This window comes from Acomys russatus, chromosome 4 (genome assembly GCF_903995435.1).
Source record: "Acomys russatus chromosome 4, mAcoRus1.1, whole genome shotgun sequence".
Taxonomy (NCBI): Eukaryota; Metazoa; Chordata; class Mammalia; order Rodentia; family Muridae; genus Acomys; species Acomys russatus.
The window spans coordinates 193,170-210,745 of record NC_067140.1 but is presented as its reverse complement, the minus strand read 5'-3'; the positions used below and the strand labels follow the sequence as shown (position 1 = coordinate 210,745).

At 51.1% G+C, this 17,576-nt stretch overlaps 1 protein-coding gene across 1 annotated transcript in view; it reads left to right on the top strand.

Annotated features, from left to right (window-relative positions):
* The window catches only part of Pygb (glycogen phosphorylase B), a 41,495-nt gene extending 24,363 nt beyond the window's left edge, over positions 1–17,132 (top strand). The window contains 17 exon segments of the mRNA XM_051143455.1: positions 545–627; positions 1,799–1,828; positions 1,830–1,907; positions 1,909–1,944; positions 2,395–2,487; positions 3,588–3,669; positions 3,672–3,727; positions 4,536–4,705; positions 5,578–5,692; positions 5,815–5,916; positions 6,711–6,858; positions 9,332–9,390; positions 10,452–10,593; positions 12,559–12,766; positions 13,833–13,967; positions 15,446–15,512; positions 16,170–17,132. Of these exon segments, the coding sequence (XP_050999412.1) occupies positions 545–627; positions 1,799–1,828; positions 1,830–1,907; positions 1,909–1,944; positions 2,395–2,487; positions 3,588–3,669; positions 3,672–3,727; positions 4,536–4,705; positions 5,578–5,692; positions 5,815–5,916; positions 6,711–6,858; positions 9,332–9,390; positions 10,452–10,593; positions 12,559–12,766; positions 13,833–13,967; positions 15,446–15,512; positions 16,170–16,322 (1,757 nt within the window). The 3' untranslated portion in view covers positions 16,323–17,132.
* The last annotated feature ends 444 nt before the right edge of the window (positions 17,133–17,576 follow it).

The following is a 17,576-nucleotide window of genomic DNA, read 5'->3' as shown; positions in this document are numbered from 1 at the left end:
CTATGGCTCCCGTGTGCTTGTCTGTTTATAGATTGTTCATCCAAACACTGGACCCTCACTGCTCCTGTCCCTATTTTTGTTTTGTTTTGTTTTTTAAGACAGGGTTTTCTCTGTGTAGCCTGGGCTGTCGTGGACTCACTTTTGTAGGACCAGGCTGGCTTCAAACTCATAGTGATCCACCTGCCTCTTCCTCCCAAGTGCTGAAATTAAGGTGTCCTGTTCTTAATTTTATACTCTCTGCTGCCGGGTAGGGGGCTGGGGGGTGGGGGGTGGTCTTGTGAAGTGTGTGGCCCTTACAGCTCCCCTGCAAACAAGAGGTAGTGAGGACAGGACACCAGACTCCAGCTAGTGGGGTCATGTCCTCAAGAAAAGAGCTGGGGTTAGCAGTGTGCAGTGGGAGTGAGGCACTGTGAGATGGGAGGTAGATCCTCTACTGAGGATGAAGATGACAGTGGCCCAAGGGCATCTCAGGTTCTCCAGGAAGCTGCTGAACACCTGTAGGTCTGGGAGGAGGCTGCACTGACAGGGCTCTGTCTCTCCTTAGTCAATGTTGGCGACTACATTGAAGCTGTCCTGGACAGGAACTTGGCTGAGAACATCTCCAGGGTCCTGTATCCCAATGACAATGTGAGTGGCTAGTGTGACTCTCTTAAAGGGTAGACATGTAAGCTGGAGGCTGTGTGCACATGCGGTGGCAACACCCATCTGGCTGCAGTACCAGAACACATGCCTGTCACGTTCGAGGTGGTGGTCACAGCTCACTTCTCTGCTCCTATCTGGGTCTAGCATCTGGTGGCTTGTTACTGTCAGAGGAGCCCTGGAAGGGCTGTAGCTCTGGTAAGGCATGTGTTTAGGATCCCCAAGGCCCTGGGCTCAGTCCCCAACACCAAAAAGCAAATCATCAAAATTTGTCTATTTTGATTGGTGGTGCACTCTTTGTTTGTTTGTTTGTTTGTTTGTTTTTGTTTTTCTTGTTTGTTTGGGGTTTTCTTTTTAATTTTATTTTATTTTTTGAGACAGGGTTTCTCTGTGTAGCCTTGACTATCCTAGACTTGTTTTGTAGACCAGGCTGGCCTCAAACTCACAGCAATCCGCCTGCCTCTGCCTCCCAAGTGCTGGGATTAAAGGTGTGCACAACCACTGCCCGGCTGTTTTTGTTTTTCGAGACAGGGTTTCTGTGTGTAGTCTTGGCTGTCCTAGACTCACTTTGTAGACCAGGCTGGCCTCGAACTCACAGCGATCCACCTGCCTCTGCCTCCCAAGTGCTAGGATTAAAGGCGGTGTGCTACCATGCCTGTGGTGGTGCACTCTTTAAAGCAAAGCTTTTCTTTTTTCTTTTATTTATTTTTTATTTTTATTTTTTGCGAAGCTTTTCTTTCGCAAAGTATTCTGTTGCACGTAGTAGCAGAGGGATTGGTGCTGGAGGTCCAAACCAAATGCTCTTGTCCTGGAAACTAGATACATTCGAGAACTTGCCTCCTGTGGGGTCTGTCTTCAGAACTGGTTCTGCGTAGCATGGGACCCCATACCTGGGCCTGTCCCTCTCATTGATAGACATACGCCTTATAACCAGGTGACCCTGTGCAGAGGGTGGGACATGCAGGCCTTGCTGCCAGGCAGGCTGGTTTTGGACCATGCAGTCCTCTGCCCTGTCACCGTGAGTAGGACTTTGCCCTCTGGAGGATAAACAATGACCCCAGGGAGCTAGGGACAAGCCAGTGGAGGGCCCCTCCAGACCGTCAGAGCCTCGGAGCTACTGTGAGGGCGGCGGGTTGCCGTATCAGTGCTGCCTTTACAGTTCTTCGAGGGGAAGGAGCTCCGGCTGAAGGCAGGAGTACTTTGTGGTGGCTGCCACCCTCCAGGACATCATCCGAAGGTTCAAGTCCTCCAGATTCGGCTGCCGGGACCCCAGTGAGAACCTGTTTCGAGACATTCCCAGACAAGGTCTGTGAAGAGAACGAGCTTGTTGTCATAGGGAGGGGACATCCTCCAGCTTCTGAGGTACTTCCTCGTGTTTGGGAGGGGCAGGAGGAGGTGGGCCCTGTGTCCTGGGTCTCGGGGTCACTTCGGAAGCCAGTGCAGCCCTTGTGTGTCAGAAGTGGAAGCAGGGAGGTCACTGGGAAAGCACCTGAAGTGTGTGGCAGGCTCATGTCAGTATGCTAAACAGAACTGTCCCATCGTAAGGGAGCCTCATCTGAAGTCCTTAGTCTCCGGACACACCTGCCTACAGGCCGCATCTACTCAAGGGGACAGTTAACTGGAGGTCACAGCTACCTGCATAGCCAGCACCTTCCTGACCCTGTAGCTCTTGGGCCCCTCCTGAGGGCATTGCTAGGCTGTCTTCTTCACGTGTGAGGAGTGAGACAACTGAGCAGCAACCCTTGTGAACTCTAGGTAGCCATCCAGCTGAACGACACCCACCCTGCGCTCTCCATTCCTGAGCTCATGCGAATCCTGGTTGATGTGGAGAAGGTTGACTGGGACAAGGTGAGTGTGAAAAGGGAAGGCAGGCTGGGCGTGGTGGCGCACGCCTTCAATCCCAGCACTCAGGAGGCAGAGTCAGGCAGATCTCTGTGAGTTCGAGGACATCCAGGGCTGTTACATAGAGAAACCTTATCGTAAAAAACTAAAAAAAGAAGAAGAAAAAGAAGAAGAAAGAAAGAAAAGGGAAGATGGTGTCTTTCTTGGACCAGGGTTGGGTGATGGCATCCTTGGTAGGTCTCAAGCTGTGCCACACATGGTAGGCTGACCTAGTCCTAGGAAGCAGGGCCTTTCTCCCAGGCTCAGACACATGAGGATTTACCTTTGAGAGTGTCAAGGGCCTGGTGAAAGAGTCTGGCGCCAGGAGAAGGATGCTCTGTGGGACAGAGGCATAGTGGGGGCAAGGATTATGGGACAGAAGAGACAAGGCTAAGGACTTTAGGGATACTGTGCATGTTTTATCCCTGGAAGTCTGGCCAGTCATGGTGGCACATGTCTTTAATTCCAGCACTTTGGAGGCAGAGGCAAGAAGGTCTCTATGAGTTCAAGGCCAGCCTCATCTACATAGTGAGTTTTAGGTCAGCCAGGGCTACATGGTAATACCCTGTTTAAAAACACAAACCTGAAGTGTTAAGCGTTCAGAAACGTATTCGTAGGCTGTGGTGGTGCTAAGCACTCAGGAGGGTGAACCAGGAAGATAACAAGTTCAAACCCAGCCTGGGCTACATAGTGAGGAAAAAAGAAGTCAGGAAGTCTGCAGTGTTCATATTTGAAGACTGACTAGAAGCTTTCCTTGGTCCTCATCTTTGATAGAGCAGCGCAGTGTCAGTTTAATGAAAACCAGCAGAAAACTGTTCCATTGTCTGGTAGTTCAGCTGAGGGATTGCAAAGGAGAAATTAACAGGTAACTGTCAGGGAGTAGAGCCAGGGAGTAGGGTAGTTTGTGTGTGTTTACACGTGTGGGATGTGAAAGTTAGGTGGTCACGTCAGTGTGGTGACTAGCCTGAGCTGACCACATGCCTGGAGAGCGGAGAGCCAGGGTGGGATGAGGGCCTTCCCTCCTGGCGCCAGTGTGTCCCTGGGCATCTGCTGTTCTCCGTGTGTAGGCCTGGGAGATCACCAAGAAGACCTGTGCCTACACCAACCATACTGTGCTGCCTGAGGCCTTGGAGCGCTGGCCAGTGTCCATGTTGAGAAGCTGCTGCCGAGGCACCTGGAGATCATCTATGCCATCAACCAGAGGCACTGGATGTGAGCGTGGGCCAGGGGTAGAGAGTGGATAGGACACAGCACAGCTCCACTACACTGGCCTCATCCTACCTGCCAGAGGATGCATTTTACTGTGAGGGCTGAAGACTGTCACTGGCAGGGCTCTCGGTGGTTGTCCTGGAGACCACTGCTCTGTATTAAGGGAAGCTTGAATGAAGATCTTTTTTAAAAGATCCAGTCTGAGCAGCTATAAATCTGTCTTTCCTGGCTACGCTGGAGGTGTCCTGACAGCTCCAGGCAACTAAGAAAGAGAACCTGCCTATCTGTCCTCTATTACTCAATATTATTGAGGATGGTGGCACAGGAGCAGGGACGTCCCTGGTTTGGAAGTAGTTGTCATGCCTTTGCACGTGTGCAGTTTGCTGTGTCATTCTATCACTGAGCAATATCCAGGCTTTTTGTGACTTCTTCAACCTTTTGGGGGAAAGAACAGCCATCCCTCTAATGAAACAATCGCTTCATGCTGTTCAGGCTAACGGGGGGCCAAGGGCTAGTTCTCTCCTCATAAACTGGATGCCACTTGGCTACCCCACTGGTGTCCTGATATCCTCAGATAGGACAGCCCTATGGGTCCTGGGTCCTTATGTGGGTAAAATATGTGATTCAAGGCCCCCATGAGTACATCTAAGCTAGGTTTTGGGTGAAGGCACTGGGCTGGTGTCAGGGGCGTCACAGCTCAGCACTGGTGGGCCATCCATCCTATAGGCATGTGGGCTGTCGTTGGGCCTAGGGAGCAACCTCAGTTGCTGTGGAATGTTCAGCCTGTCTCTGCCCTGTGCTCTTCGCTTCAGCACGTGGCTGCCCTGTTTCCTGGGGATGTGGACCGCTTGAGGAGGATGTCTGTGATTGAGGAAGGAGACTGCAAGAGAATCAACATGGCGCATCTGTGTGTAATTGGCTCCCATGCTGTGAACGGTGTGGCAAGAATTCACTCCGAGATTGTGAAGCAGTCTGTGTGAGTGAGGGCCTCCTCTCTGGACCCTCAGCCCAACTCTTGATTTGTCCACTACATATAACATGACCAAGGTGTGGCACATAGCTCCTGTGCCACTCAGTCACTTGTGGACGTGGTAAGGTGCCCAAAACCCCCACCGTATTATGCCGTACCAGTATGTTACTGGGTAACTGGATGAGTGACGTTGGAGAGACATCTTCTTTGGCTGCCAGCAGTCACCCCTCCTGTGCTCCTGCCTTCTTGGGAGTATCTAGTTAAGGTGCATCTGCTGCTGTTCGGGCACGATGAATGCCTCACGTGAGGCTAAGTGTCTGGGCCCTGCAGATGAGGTGAGGAGTGTGACATAACTAAAGAGTTCCTTCCTCCCATCCTCTCACAGAGTGCTGAGGACCCGCCACAGTGCCAGTTAAAGCAGCAACTGTGGGTGGAAGGGGCCCTTAGCCACATCAGTCAGGGTAAAGCCCTCTGTGTTCTGGGGCTTGGCCCAGTACTTGTGTATTCTCCGCCCCCCCATACAAACTTCTGAGTTGGGTGTCTTCTCAGCATATGGGAAGTGAGCGGGCAGGGTCTAAGCTCTGTAGCTTTCTCAGTGTCCACTCTGATGACTGCGACTGTTTCTTGTAGATTGTCTGGGAACAGTCAAGTCCTAACCACCTAGCACGTTATGTCACACAGGCCCACAGCAGTACATGTCAGGCCCCACACCCTGCCTTTGTGCAGCTTTCTGTGCTGGGCCATGCTCTTTCACGCTTCAGAAAAATCAAGGTGCTGACTCCCCGGGCCTCTCAGCAGTTTCCTGTGAAGATCTTAGGCTTCTGGCTTGCCTAGGTTCATAGCATTGTGATAAGTCCTTGCTTCTTTTGTGTTCACAGCTTTAAGGACTTTTATGAGCTGGAGCCAGAGAAGTTCCAGAATAAGACCAATGGTATCACACCCCGACGGTGGCTGCTGCTGTGCAACCCAGGGCTGGCAGACATTATTGTGGAGGTCAGTACCTGGCCTTGCTTCGGAAAATCCCAGGGAAAGTAGGGCAAACGGGTGACAGATAGAGACAAGCTCAGTGATGGCTGAGGCATGAGGAACAGACGTCATGTGTCTTCTTGACCCAGAGAATCGGGGAAGGTTTCCTGACTGATCTGAGTCAACTGAAGAAGCTTCTGTCACTGGTCGACGATGAGGCGTTCATCAGAGACGTAGCCAAGGTCAAGCAGGTAGGCTTCCTTGGCCTGCAGTCTGCCTCCCTCAGGCTAAGCACCAGGGATTTGGGTAGGCATTTGGGAGCCCTGGGGGTCAGGACCTCACTCAGCTCACCAGATAATGACCCATTTATCTTCGGGGTCCTGCAACAACTAGCGAGTGCAGCCCTGCCAGGTGAGCCTTCACGGGACCCTGTGCCTCCATCAGCAGCAAGCCTCTGGAAGCCATTGGCCGGGACAGGCCATTTTCATCTGGGAGGCTGAAGCTGTGGCCTCTATTAGACCCTGGCCAGGTCACTAGCATCTCCAGTTCAACAGAACCTAGGGAATGTCCCTCCACATTCCATCTGGCAGGGATGTTGGCCCCCAGCATTTGGGGCAGCAGGAGGTCGTGTTTTGGGTACCCATGGCAGTGCAGTTTCCAAGGCTTGGTTTCCACTTCAGTCTCTTCGGCCACTTTGCCTCACCCCCACTGGGCCCTGCTTGCCTTTTGTGCCTGCGGGTCACACTTGTAGTTCCCTTTATTTTGTTTTCTTTTCTCTATAGAGCTTCAGGTTTGCACTTGGCCATAGTTCTTCCATTTATTTGTGTAGCTAGAACCTCCATTTTCCTTGTCATCCATATTTCCCTACTCCCCACTCTCTCCTAGTGCCACCTCTGTTCCCAGCTCTGGTCTCTAAGCTCCCAGTGTTGTCCATGCCAAGTCCTAGAGAGTCTTCCTGGGTCAGGTGAAAGCGGCTGTGCTGGTGGGCCTGGGCGAGCTTGCAGAAGTTCCCCTGTCGGTATAGTGACCGTCTTCTGTTTCTCAGGAAAATAAGCTGAAGTTCTCTGCCCAGCTGGAGAAGGAGTACAAGGTGAAGATCAACCCTGCTTCCATGTTTGATGTGCACGTGAAGAGGATCCATGAGTACAAGCGACAGCTGCTCAACTGCCTGCACATCATCACCCTGTACAACCGTAAGCTCCAGGTCCCCATTGCACGTGTGTGCGTGCGTGCGTGTGTGTGTGTGTGTGTGTGTGTGTGTGTGTGTGTGTGTGTGTGTGTGACAGAGACAGAGAGACAGAAACACAGAGAGAGAGAGAGAGAGAGAGAGAAGACAGAGAGACAGACAGACAGAAACAGAGCGAGACAGACACAGAGAGAGAGATAGACAGACAGGGACAGAGACAGAGGGGGCGGCGGGGGGACAGACGGGCGGTGGAGGACAACTAAGGTTGGAGAACCAGCAAGCCCTGGAACACAGGCCTGTGTTGGTGGGGGCCAAGAACAGTCTGTTGAGCTTCAGTATAGGGCAGGGCTCTGTAGAGTTCCCAGACAAAGTCTTATGTGTAGTTTAGTTTTTGTTTTAAGCGTATTATTTTCTATATGATTTTGTCTTGTTTGGAAAGATTGTACTTATTAGAGCTGCCATGTGGGTGCTGAGAATCAAACCCATGTCCCCTGTAAGAGCCGTCTCTCCAGCTCTGCTCTCTGGTTTTCTTGATCACATAGATTCTTTGTTGTGTCTTGGTGTCTGACCCTGCCAGGCTGCTCTTCTTCCTGAGGCTCAGGGTGAACTTGGTGCCCAGGAAGATGCTGTAGGAGGCTCATCTGCCAGGGCAGTTTCCCAGCTCCCTTCCCGGGTCAGAGCCACATTTCCTCAGCACATGGCCCTCAGCCTTGTGGGTGGTCGGCTGAGGTCTGCCCACCCTGAGCAGGCACTATCCTACACAGGCTGCAACAGGGCCTGTTAGATTCCCGAGATCCCGGTGTCTTCTACCACCTGTCATCCTTGGTAGGAGTTACTAAGGAACTGAAGTTTGCCTGGTGTCCACTCAGTCATTCATTTGTGCTGTTTTTTGTGTGTTTGAATGGTTAGTTGGTTGGTTTGTACTAAGAGAAAGACTCTTGCTTGTTGTTGCCCAAGGCTGGTCTGAACTGGGATTTAAAAAAAAAAAAAAAAAAGAAAAGAAAAAAGGAAAACTCCTTCCTCGGCCTTTCAGATGTCTGGCCTGCAGGTGTGGCCGCCCTGCCCAGCCTCCTTTGTATTCTTCTCTTCATGTTGTTCCACCTGATTTCCAGAAGTGGGAAGTTCAGAAGTAACACAGCTATGTTCCCACAGAACGGACAGTAACCCCATTCTTTAGCTTTGGCTGCTGGATGGCTCTAGTCTGTGTGAAGGATGGTATGCTGGCCACTGTGGCTCAGTCCTCTGAGCAGGTCTCTGCAGGAAGACATCAGGTGTGTGCTTCTCAGCCTGTCACGAACCTTTGGGAGTGACAAAATACTAAGAATGTCAACTTCTAAGGAGAGGGTGTCCTGGCTCAGCCACGTGGCCCTGTGATGGCACAGTGTCTCACAGTGGGAGCATATGCATCAGAGAGGCCTGTTGGTTTTATGACAGCCAGTAGACAAACAGGAGAAAGCCTCCCTCAATGTCCCCTTCAAGGGTACACCTCTTATGGTCTAACTTCCTACCATGAGGCCTACTAGGCTCTACATTCCTTGTGGCAGTGCATGCTGGTGACTAGCCTTTGGCACAGAGGTCTTTGGGGGCCATTTCCAAATGATATACATGGCAGACACAGGCAGCGGGGAGACTTTCACCCTTCAAGGGCTGATGGTGCCAGACCACAATCCTGAAGTCACATCCTCTTTTCTTTCTTTCTTTCTTATTTTTTTTTTCCCCCGAGGACAGAGTCTCTCTGTATTAGCCTTAGCTGTCCTGAGTCACTTTGTAGACCAGGGCTGGCCTCGAACTCACAGCGATCTGCCTGCCTCTGCCTCCCAAGTGCTGGATTAAAGGCTTGTGCTACCATGCCCAGCTTCACATCCTCCTTTTCTTAGTATCATCAATACAGTGTGTTTAAAACATGTTTTAAGGATTGGCAAGGTGATCCGGCAAGGAAGAGCATTTCTGCAGAAGCACAACAGCCTGCTCTGTCCCTAGCTGGTTCCTTAGCTGAAGAGGACCAACTTCCACATGTGATGGTGGCGCAAGCACACCCACACTCACATCTCACAAAAATAAAACAATAAAAGAACAATAACAACAGTAATAACAATAACAACAACAATAATGATAATAAAGTGTTTTGAGAACACAGTGCTTGTCACATACAGGGCTTTGAGTCCTCATGACCATAGGCAAGCAGTTCCTGGTTTGGCATTTTTTGGAACCACATGAGTGGCTTTTCCCAAGATCAGAATACTGCATAGTTTGTTGTCAGTGGTTTTGGATCACCTCCTCCAACAGCCTGGCATGCAAGTGCAAAGCTGAGGGGGGAGGTCCTGTTCCTCTGAGTAACAGGTTTCTACAGATGGATTGCGGCCACAGCTATGTGTTTTCTAGGTCAAAACACAACCTGATGAATGTGCCAGTCTCTGGGTCACCCTGGAGAGCTGGGCAGGAACCATGTGGTAAAGCTGCCTCTTCTGTTTACTCTCCAGGAATAAAGAAGGATCCAGCCAAGGCCTTTGTGCCTAGGACTGTTATGATCGGTGGCAAGGTGAGGTAACTTCTTCCTCCTTCCTTGTCTTGGTGCTGGGCCCAGGAAGCCTGTGCTTTCCTGACCTATCACTGAGTGGCCTGCCTACTCAGAAAGCAGTGTCAGTACACACCTCCCAGCAGCCCCTGGCCCTGAGGAGCCAGGTTGGGGAAAAAACCTTTTACACAATTAGCAGAATATGAGGCAAGTGGATTCATTCAGTCCTGCTGGCCTGACTCAGGATTAGGGGATCCCCAGCCCTAATCTAAGGGCTGGATCCCAGTGGCTTTATGGAGCATACCTCCATCCCACCCCCGTACTGCCCCCTCGCCACATCCTTTCTCTGCCTCCAGGATTTCACAGTACAGTTGTGGTTGGAGACATGGAGACATGGCTGTGACCGTTTCATCTGCCACATGTGAGGCCACACTAGGTTTAACATGGTTTGTGTTGGTTTTACTCACTGTCATAACGTCCCAGGAGCAGCGGACATGCTTGCCACTTCCTTGTAATCAACTAGTGGCTGGGACTTGTCAGAGGCTATGAGCTATTGGAGTGTAGTTTCTTTTTGAGAGATTGCCCTGGGACGGCTTCTCACAAACGGCATTCCTGCTGTAGGTGGTGTTTCATGGCTGGAGTGAGGCAGGCCCAAGTGCTGCTATCAGCCACAGGCCATCCTCTCCCCTTACGTAGAGTCTGGAGGGTCAGGGCAGGCTCAGTGTCCGCTTGCCTTATCTTGTTTGGCCTCTGCCCACATCCATCATCTGGTATTTTGAAAGCAAAATTGGATGTCATACTATCTTGTTAGTAGCCCTGGCTTCCTGGAACTCACTATGTAGACCAGGCTAGACTTGAATTTACAGAGACCCACATGCCTTTGCCCCCTGAGTGCCGAGATTAAAGGTGCGACCTCCATGGTCTGCAGTCTATTGGCCAGTCCTACACAGGTCTCCAAGGCTCATGGGTCCCTGTGTCACATGCCAAGGAGCCAGGAATGCTACCAGATGCTCCGAGGACCCTTCTTGGAAGCTGAGCCTGGTATTTATGCTAAACTCTCCTAACTCCCACCCTTCTCTTTCCAGGCAGCTCCCGGTTACCACATGGCTAAGATGATCATCAAGCTGGTCACATCCATTGGAGATGTTGTCAATCATGACCCAGTTGTGGGCGACAGGCTCAGAGTGATCTTCCTGGAGAACTACCGGGTGTCTTTAGCTGAGAAAGGTAGCCCTGAACTCCTTGACTGGCTTCTTGGTGGGGCTGGGTGGAGGCTTGTCAGTGCTGACCAGGCCTGTTTTCTACTTAAGTCAGCTTCTGCCCTGGACACCTAGGCCTTGCCAGGGCAGCAGTGTATCATTAGTATGTCTGAGAACCTTTGCACACCACAGGCGGAGCTACCACCATTCTTGCCATCTGGACCTTCTCTCACCTGCCTGGATCTCACTGCTCTCCTCCTGCTGCTGCCTCAGCTCAAAATGTGACTCCTCTGACCTCCCAGAGCCTTCCTCGAACCCTGTGCTCACATTTTCTCTCCTCCCTCCCTACTCCTCCTCTCACTGCCTGGCCCTTTGAGGTGTACTCTTCATCTGTCATGTGCTAGCCCCTTAGAGCTTGTTTGGAACATTCGGTTTGCGGCTGTTCTACGTAGGCTGTTACTGGGGACTTCTCCCAGAATATGGTGTTCATTGACCTCTTAACTAGGTGGCTGGCAGGGAGGCCAAGCCTGGGCACCTCACTCCCTCTGCCTCTGCATGTCTGCCTGGGCACCCCACTCCCTCTGCATGTCTGCCTAGGCACCCCACTCCCTCTACATGTCTGCCTGGGCACCCCACTCCCTCTGCCTCTGCACATCTGGCTTCACAGCGCTGCTTCCCACACTGCAGGAGGAAGCCCTGGAGCCTGGGCTGCCCACTTCCCTGTGAGCACACACTGCACTGTGGTCTGGTCCTTGGTCCAGCTGCTGCTGGCATGCTCATGTTACTCCCACCGCTATTGGGTAATGCTTGAGGTCCCTTGGTGAGTTCAAGGAACTGCTGCTAGGTAGGGACCCTGGTGGAACTTGTCACCAAAGCATCTTGTGCCCTTCTGCTGCCTGGAGCTCTGCTCACCATTCATTAATTTTGAGCCCATCTGGCTCCAGCTTGTCTACAGAATTGGCCACAGGGCACTAGCCTGGGGCTCAGGCAGGGTCTGCCCCCACTTTCTCTCTGGAAACATACAACTGTCATCAGCTAGACTGTGGGATCTGGGGGGCTGTAGATGCCTTTTTAGGCTTCTGACCCTGACCTTTAGCACGTCCTCCCATTGAGGTTCTGGTCCTGGCTGAATTGAGTGACTGCCATCAGGGTTGGGGAGGCAGCAGCAGCTTTGTATTTAGTTGTAGATGTTGAGATGACATATCCAGCCAGGTTAGGCCCTGGAGCAGTGACCCAAGGCTATGTCCCTTCCAGCCTGCTGAGTGTGGAAGAGACTGCAGTACTTGGCTGCCTGCATGTGCCCCTGTGCACATGAACATGGACTCAGCCTTCTGCGTCGTCTGGCTCTGTAGGATCTCAGTCCTTCTCAGGCTAATCAGGAGTGTGTTACAATAGAGTAAGAGACCAGTGTCAAAAGGAGGAAGTACGTGAATGTCAGGGAACCAGGGCCCAGTCCTCCCGCTGGACTTGACTGGCATGGTTCCTGAGAATCCCAGAACTGGTTATTGAGATGGCTCTTCCAAAGGATCCTAGTTTGGTTCCTTGCATCCACATGGGAGCTCCCAAACATCTGCAGTTCTAGTTGTAGGGACCCAAAGCTCTCTCCAGGGCACCAGACATGCATGGGATACATAAACAGACATGCAGGAAAAGTGCCCATATGCAATTTTTAATAATTAAAAGAAAATTCCAGAACAAAAATCCTGTGCCATTCTGGGGATTCCCCTTGAAGGTCTCCATCTTAGACCCTCTTAGACCAGCAAAGCTGGTCCAGAAGAATAGTCTTAAAAATTCAGGTGGCTACTTTGTGGTCAATGTCCATGCTGGTTCGGCAGCCAGCTCAGTGGCTTCAGACTATGGTTCCTGTCCTAGGATCACCCTCAATAGGGATAAGCTGCCCCAAAGGGTGAAAAAGGGAATTTGGGAAGGGTGGATGAAGCAGGCCTTGGGCTGAGGTGCCATCCTGTCTTTCTCTGCCCCTTCCTCCCTGCAGTGATTCCAGCTGCTGACCTCTCACAGCAGATCTCCACTGCGGGCACTGAAGCCTCAGGCACAGGCAACATGAAGTTCATGCTCAATGGGGCTCTCACCATTGGCACCATGGATGGCGCCAACGTGGAGATGGCTGAGGAGGCCGGGGAGGAGAACCTCTTCATCTTTGGTATGCGAGTGGAGGATGTTGAGGCCCTGGACCAGAAAGGGTATGTGTCTCTTCCTTTGCTTGTGCGGTGTGTGGCAGCTCTGGGGAGCGGGCTGTGAAGGGTGGTTGGTAGGAAGCTGACGCAGGGACAGAGTGCTCACTGAGTCCATTCATAAGCACCGAGCATGAGGTCCCAGGGAGTCTGGCTGCTCTTTCATGTCCCTAGGACAAGCACTCCTGTCAGCTGATGACCCAGTTACAGGTCTCCTAGGGGGACATTACTACTCAGGCCAGCCAGGCCAGTCTGCAGACCTTTCCGTTTTGAAATGAAATGCAGAGAATCTCAAACAGTACAGAGAGCGTCTGTCTCCCACTCTTCCAGCTTCCGACTGTTGGGTGGTGCATGTCGATATTAAAGCCTGTGTTGTATCGCCCTTTCCTGCCCTTGGTGGATGTGGTCATCACGTGACACGTTGTTGTATCGCCCTTTCCGGTCGTCACATAGCCCCATTTCTGATCTGAAGACAGTTGCTTTTCCTGACCTTGACATTGATGAAGAATCCTGGCCCCTGAGAGTATTTAAAAGATGTAGTCTAATTGCTTTTCAAAGCTCCTGGGACGTCAGTGAAACCTTAGGCAGCAGTGAGATCAAACGGTCCTTGTCACCCAAGTGCTATGTAGGGTGTTTCGGTTTCTCTCAGCTCGTTATGTCCTGCATGTCCCTCCTTGTCCTCTTAGGCTTTGTCACCCTGTCTGGCTTAATTCTTTCATTCTAGGGTCCCGTGTCATGTCTCTCAGTGTCCTTTTTTTTTTTTTTTTTTTCAGAGTTTTTCCAGGGGTAAGCTTGTGGTGTGGGCTCTGAATTCTCTAGCAGAAAGATTGAAGGGAGCCTTGTGTGTAATATACATATCCATGTAACATGTCTCTGAACAGTAAAGGGAGTGGGGGTTGACTTTTGTCTAACCAGGGCCTGGGAGCCATGTGTGTGTGGTCAGTAGCTGATGCCTTTGGCCACTAGGAAGGGTTGCTACAGGGTAAAGGCTTTGTCAAGCATAACCTGGCACCGCCACCTGTCTCTGAGGCTGCTTGTCTGGGCTGCCCGGTGCTAAGTGAGCTCATCCTCCTAGGTACAATGCCAGAGAATTCTATGAGCGCCTGCCTGAGCTGAGGCAGGCTGTGGATCAGATGAGCAGTGGCTTCTTTTCTCCCAAAGATCCAGACTGCTTCAAGGATGTGGTCAATATGCTGATGTACCATGACAGGTAGGACACAGCCTCTATTGCTTTGGCTATCTAAGTTGGCCAACTGGTCCCACCATTGAGACAGTTGGATTCACCTGGTGGGCTGAAAATTCCATGTTGGGAGGGTTAGACTTGTGTTTTTAAGATCTCTCTCCACCTCAGTCCAGGAGACCTTACCCAGCCAGAGTCAAAGCCTAGTTGGGCCTCGGGGACCCTGAGCCATGAGAAATAGCCAGCAGCACCACCCAGTCTCCAGAACTCACTGGTCACAGTGTGAACAAGAGGAAGGCGGAGCTTTTGTTCCTGGGCTGTTGTAGACCAGCAGGGGACCTCAGGAGAGTAGGCAGGACAGCCTAGAGAGCTTGTAGAGTGGTGGCAAGGAGGATATGGATCTATCTGTGGCAAATATTAGTCCATAAGGACAGTCGCTGGTTAAAATGGAATCAACTTGCTACACTGCAAGCTTATAATGTAGTTAGTATTTTGTTGAGGGATTATACATGCTATGGTTATAACCAACATAGTTACATGGCAGGTCTACAAAGAAATCGATGCCTCAGGGTAGTGTTACCCCACTGGTAAAAGTTGAATCTACTGACTTGCTCCTCCAGAGGTCCTGAGTTCAATTCACAGCAACCACATGGTGGCTCACAACCGTCTATAATGTGATCTGATGCCCTCCTCTGGCCTGTAGATGTACATGTAGGCAGAGCACTGTATACATAATAATAAAAAAATAAATCTTAAAAAAAAAAAAGTTGAATCCAGTTTTACTCCCCCTGGTGCCTTTGTTATTTGAAGACTGTGCCACCCACTGGCTTATCAGACTAGATCATGGCTCCATCTATGTGCCCAGCATGGAGTGGGACCCTATTGGGGCCCATGATGGAGGGACTTTTTTTTTTAAAGATTTATTTATTTATTTTATATACAGCTTGCATGTATTCCTGGCAGCCAGAAGAGGGCACCAGATCTCATTATAGATGGCTGTGAGTCACCATGTGGTTGCTGGGAATTGAACTCAGGACCTCTGGAAGAGCAGACAGTGCTCTAAACCTCTGAGCTATCTCTCCAGCTCCTTGGAGGCACTTTTTAAATAGTGAACTATGCCTCTGACTCAGTAAAATGTACTGTGGGCTTGCTGCTCTTGGGTCTGTAGCTGTCTCTGGGCATCTGCAGTTCTAACACCTGTTTTGGAAATGACAGTTTCCTTAAAAGATATGTTGGGTTAAAACCAGACTTTCTAAAAAGCATCCCCAGAACATAAGGACTCCCAGAGACACTTGTGGCCATGTGGACCTGGGGCAGCCTGGCACCCACAAGCAGGATAGTTTACACCTTGGCCCCAGCAGAGCTGGGAGGATATGAGGGGATTGGCCTGGGCCAGCCATTCCTAATCTTGCTGCGAGACTGTTCTCTGGGAAATGCAGTATGGTCTAGGCTGGGCCCCTCATCCGATGCTCCTGCTGCCCTGACCCAGCCTCCTATTCCTGCTTCAGGTTCAAGGTGTTTGCAGACTATGAAGCCTACATCCAGTGCCAGGCCCAGGTGGACCATCTGTACCGGGTAAGGCTTGTGGACCATCAAGACTTGTAGGATGTGCTTAGCTGGGTACATGTGGGCCTGTTGGGCTAGACCATTTCTCAACCTATGGTTGAGACCAGAGTGGGTAGGGTGCTTTGTTGTATGTTCAGCCTATCTCTAGGTCAGCTCTCTTGTCATTAGTTGTCATGGGGGAGACCTCTCCTGATAGCCACGAATAGATGAGGAACCTGCAAGTCTGACCCAGAGGAGTCAAGCCCTTCCTAGAAGGTCTCTGTCATTGAAGTCTAGGGGCTATAATCTGGGGACAGTTTTGAAGTTCTAGAGGAAACAGTAATTGGGCTGGAGTCTCAGAGGAGAGTGCTTGGTCATTTTAGGACATTTAGTCTGCCTGTGGCAGTTACTTCCTGGTCCTGCTCCTGGCTTAATATTGTGGCTTAATGTTAGAAGCCTTTTCAGGACAGGAAGTGCCCCTGTCCTAAGCTTCTGGTCCCTTACATCTAGTGTCACTCTCCTGACCAGTGAGGGCCTTTCTATGAGCACATGGTTGCCATCTCTGCTACCACTGGGTTGCCCCAAGGCTCAGAGCTCATCAGTTAACAGTACGCATGTTCTAGAAGTTTAGTCTCTTAGGATCTCTTAGCTCTGCCAAGGTTAATCAGTTTCCTCTTCCCCTGACAGAATTCCAAGGAGTGGACTAAGAAGGTGATCAGGAATATTGCCTGCTCTGGAAAGTTCTCCAGTGACCGGACTATCACTGAGTATGCACGGGAAATCTGGGGCGTAGAGCCCTCCGACCTGCAGATCCCACCCCCCAACCTCCCCAAGGACTAATTTCCCCATACAGCGAGACCAGCGGCTTGTTTGGGTGACTCTGTGCCCATGCCAGCCTTCAGGCACTGCAAGCAGCTGCTGGTCCTGCTTGTCTGAAGTGCTATGTTTCCAGGAGGGCCCATGGGAATGGTTTTGAGGTCCTGGATAAGGAAGAAGTGTGTAGCATCCTCCTGGTTTCTTGCAAAAGAACTCTTGCAGAGTTCATAGTACTGATGGGCAGAGGTGTTCCCCATAGCTTCAGCCCCTCATCCCCAAAGGATGAGCAGGGAGGGAGTGAAGCTGAGCCCCTGAAATGTTGCACATGGCTGAGTGAGCTTAAGTCTTTAGTTTTGAACCTTTAGATCTGGGGTCTGAGATGAAGCCAGTATTCCTGTGTTGTGCTAGGACCCGGGTCACTGGCTGTAGGGTATGGCCAAGCCTAGTGTGTGGGCCTGTTGGCCCTGCTGGGTAGAATCATTTCTTCAGGTTTCATGCTCACAGCTTTCTGTCCTCTGCCCTGGGCTGTGCTGGGTGTATGGGTTGTTGACCCATGTAGGCCATGCCTCTGTAGCCATCTGTGGAACCATGTGGGTGTCATGCAGACCCAGCACCTCTATTTGAGGCTTTGGTTAAGGACTGGGGTCCTCCCCCCCCCCATTTTTTTCAATAGGAAATAACACTTCCTGAGGAATTGAAACTAGCTAAAGCCTTACTTTTTCGTAAGTAAACATGGTACGAGTCAGTTTGGAGTCCAGAGTTGGCTACTTTAAGGATATTCTGCCTGGCTGATGACTCAGCTACTCAGCTGTTGGCCATGTGGTGGGGCCCAGTTTTCACTCTGCTACAGCAGCCTAGTGAGGAAGAGGTTTAGTCTCCCTACTGTAGGAGCCGTGCTCTAGCCTGAGGGCAGAATCTGTATTAAGTGCTACCCAAAGGAGAGTGAGTTGTCAGACAGACTACATGGGACTATCCTTCCAAAGGCTTCTACCGCCTTGCATTGCAGTATCTGGTTGAGGGTGAGCAGGGGACCCCTCTGTTTCCTCCCTCTGGCAGGGCAGTCTTTGCTGGGAAATGACATCTTTCAGTCCTCAATTCACCGGAGCCACTGTGGTAGCTTGTGGGGGTGGGCAGGTTCTAGGGCTGGCCATCTGTTGCCATGTGCATGAGGTCCCTTGAAGCCACAATACATGACCACAACTCTACTACTTGCTGTTACCTCTTGTGTGAGAAATTGATTAAACGTCTATGCCCATGGTTGGCCAATGTGGTATTTGT